The 3,317-nt window shown below is 50.7% G+C and overlaps 1 protein-coding gene across 1 annotated transcript; it reads right to left on the bottom strand.

Moving 5' to 3' along the window:
• Positions 1-1,182: 1,182 nt before the first annotated feature.
• LOC123057088 (putative tRNA pseudouridine synthase C25B8.05) lies at positions 1,183-2,990 on the bottom strand. The gene is made up of 6 exons (XM_044480238.1): positions 2,662-2,990; positions 2,560-2,570; positions 2,299-2,398; positions 2,102-2,219; positions 1,833-1,956; positions 1,183-1,255 (listed from the first exon to the last, which is right to left on the bottom strand). The coding sequence occupies exons 1-6, from the start codon at positions 2,988-2,990 to the stop codon at positions 1,242-1,244; spliced, it is 696 nt and encodes a 231-aa protein (XP_044336173.1). The 3' UTR covers positions 1,183-1,241.
• Between the last annotated feature and the right edge of the window lie 327 nt (positions 2,991-3,317).

Below are 3,317 nucleotides of genomic sequence, written 5' to 3'. Positions count from 1 at the left end.
GAGATTGCAGCAGCAAATGGCGAAGATAGGGGAAATACCCCTGTTTCCCCTGCTTATAAGGAGGAGGGGGCGGACGTTGCGCTCTTTCCGAATAAAGAACCACCCACGATCTCCCCCACGACGCCGTGATTGACGCGTGCCGTTGCGGGGGGTGCGGTGGATACGGAGCGAGATTTGGTGTGGACCCAGGCCGCGCGTGCCCGTGCCCTCTTTTGGGCCTGGCCCAACAACGCTCGGCACCGTGTATGGCCCAGGCCCGGGGGCTCCTGTCGGTGTACTAAAGTAGGGGTACCTTAGTATCCCGAACTTGTGCACGGGCAGTTGCAGCACCCCGTGGCAAAGGCTTGCCGGGCGACCGCCAAAGACCCTCCAAGGTTCCCTTGGAGCCATTCAAGAACAAAGTATTTAAGATGAAGAGACAAGACCCTGGCAAGAGGAGCTTGCCGGGAAGGCCAACCACGGCACTTCAAGAAACTTGCCGCGATGCACCGCACGTCCCGGCAAGGTCCGGCGAGCGACAAACTTCCGGACGCGACAAGACGACGACCCCGGCAAGGTACTTGCCGGGGGCCAGCTGCCACCCCATACCCACGCTCCAGCGTACCCGCCCGCGTGTCGCCATGAGGCTTTCTCAGGGGCGCATGGCGGGAACCTGTGCAGCCAGGGGTACGCGGTGGCAAGCGGAGATGAAGAGGAGGCCATCATGGCGAACGGTGGCGCTCCTAACGGTCACTTTTTGCACTGTTTAGGCAACTCAGACAGGCATTCAATGACCTTGTCCCCTGCCGTCAGAGTTAGGTAGGGTGCACTGTGTCTACAGTAGCGGTAGGTGCAGCTACCGCATTCTTTTTCCATTTCTACCCCTCTCGTCTACGTTGCCAACTGTCGGTGACCCCTTGAGAGTATAAAAGGAGGCCCAAGCGCAACGTAGAAGAGGTTCGGCTCATTCAAAACATCAGGAACACTCTCACGCTCGGTCTGGCAGCGTCCATCGCTCCTGAGCAAGAATTCAATACACACAAACAAGCAGCAGTAGGGTTTTACGCATCCGTGCGGCCCGAAGCTGGGTAAAACTGCTCGCGTGTACTGCCTCGATCCGCTCTTTCTGCAGCCTCCGCCCCCCTCCGAACCGAAAGGGGCCCTGTCCCCATAGGTGTTGGAGGATCAGTTTCCCCGACAAGTCTGGAGTACTTTGGAATGAATTTGAGAGTGTCACTTATAGCACTGGATGCCACAAAGGTCTAAATGTATGTACCTATAATAGATAAACAGGTCAAAGCCTCATCAAATATGGCATCTTGGAGCATATACTGATGGTATTCATCCTTCAAGTGTTCAATCAAAGCCTGATTGGCATCTAAACAGGAATAATTGTGTACTGGAATTAGTTATGCCACACAAAAACTAGAATTATTGTAGATAGATAATATAAACCCTAGATGGTCTTCACTTTACTCAATATAACAGAACTGAAAGTAGTATTTCCGAAATGAAGGTTTCATTTTTGTGAAAATACAATACCATGCTCATAAGTTATATGACACGAGTACATTTCATTTACTGTCAAACAATTGTATCCGACTGTTGTTAAATCTTATTTAATTTTAAGCATGCATAATTAACCAAAGCATGATGATATAATGCTCACTATGATCTATAATCTCACTATTTCCACAATATAATCAATATACTAGAAGCACCAGGAAAATCATAGAGTTCACCGAGCAAGGAATGAAGACACGATGCTAGCAGATCATAGTACAACAATATTTCAAGGCTTAAAATGCTCCCTAGAAGGTACAGAGTCAAACACCAAATTTTCAGAGACATACCTGATGAACACATGAAGCTAACTCTATCGAATAGACAAGATCGTAGAATCAATGGAAGCTCTGGTGCCATTGTATATTGAGGTTTTCTAGGTGTCCTGGTAATATCCAGCAATGAATCAACTACCTGTACCAAAATAAACGAGCTACCGAATGTAAATAATCCAAACAAATGACATAAGGGAATTTTCGTGCCAAGTTCAATTGTGTAATTCACTTTACTATTCGAAAAAACAAAAGGAAGCTTCAGAAAGAGGGAAAAAAAGACTCACACTAGGTGATTCAAGGCCTTGACCTACAAGAAAAAGAACAGCTACCATGCAACGAACTTGATGCCACAGAAAGGCGCTACCCCTGATATTCATGGACCATAGCTCATCATGGTTGGACCTTGAAAATACAACGCACTTCCATTATTTAGTCCAAGTAACTAGAAAGAAAGGAGAGTTTGAGCAAAATGCAATTTAACCTTTGGTCACACGCAGAAATAGTAAAATCTGTAATGCATCGCTTGTAATTGCTCACGTTTGCTGCATCCATCTTACAAAAATTCCTCAAGTCATGTTCCCCTTACTTGGTCATTTTGTCAAACACCTTCTGTGCAGTGCCACTTAGAGGAAACGAATCGAAGGACATAGATCACAACAACAAGAGTCAGGGCGTGCTTCGGATTCACTTGATGCCCACGACTAGCAAGTGATCTGTGTTGCCTCCTTGACCCGCCTGGCACCACGATGGACTCTGAACAGCCACCAAGGAGAATGAGCTGATGGCAACGATAGGAAGCGAAGGGCGGCGGCTGTAGTCACCTCTTTGGGGTGGTCGAAGTCACCTTCTGCGGCCCCATCCGGACCTGGAGGCGGCGAGGTGGTCCTGCTTTGTGCAATCTCCTGCAGGACGTTTGGCGCCAGCGTCGCCTCGGTAGAGACGAGGAGTGGAGGAGCCGGATGCGTTGGCCCCCCGCGGCGGCATCACCTCGGTCGCTGGTCCGAGAGACCGGGACGAGAAGGAGTGCAGGAGGTGGAGGCGCTGGCTCCACGCAGCGGCGAAGGCGACGGGGAAGCGGCGGTGCGCGGCGAGGAGGAGGCCCGAGCCCTTGGAGCTCGCGGAGGTGCAGGCCGCCAAACAGAGGAGCGACTGGAGGGACGGCCGCGGTGGCATGGCGAGGCAGAGTGGTAGCTAGGGTTCTGGGGCACGGGGCATGGGTCAGGCAAGACAGAGGGGAATTTGGGCTTCGGCCTCCGCGAGCTATGTGTGTATACATGTGTTTGTGGTTCTATAGTAGCAGCGCTGGGTTTATACCCCACGCTGCTACTACGGCCTGTCGCGGGAGCCACGATGGAGACAACTTAGTAGTAGCGTGGGTTTGTACACCGCGCTACTACTATCAACTTAGTAGTAGCATGGGTTTATAACCCGCGCTACTACTACTGCTTGTCCCACAGGACATGATGAAGAACACTTAGTAGCAACGCGAGTTTACACCCC

The sequence above is a fragment of the Triticum aestivum genome, chromosome 3A (genome assembly GCF_018294505.1).
Source record: "Triticum aestivum cultivar Chinese Spring chromosome 3A, IWGSC CS RefSeq v2.1, whole genome shotgun sequence".
Lineage (NCBI taxonomy): Eukaryota > Viridiplantae > Streptophyta > Magnoliopsida > Poales > Poaceae > Triticum > Triticum aestivum.
Note: the sequence above shows the minus strand (reverse complement) of the source record. Positions and strands in the feature narration are given on the sequence as shown.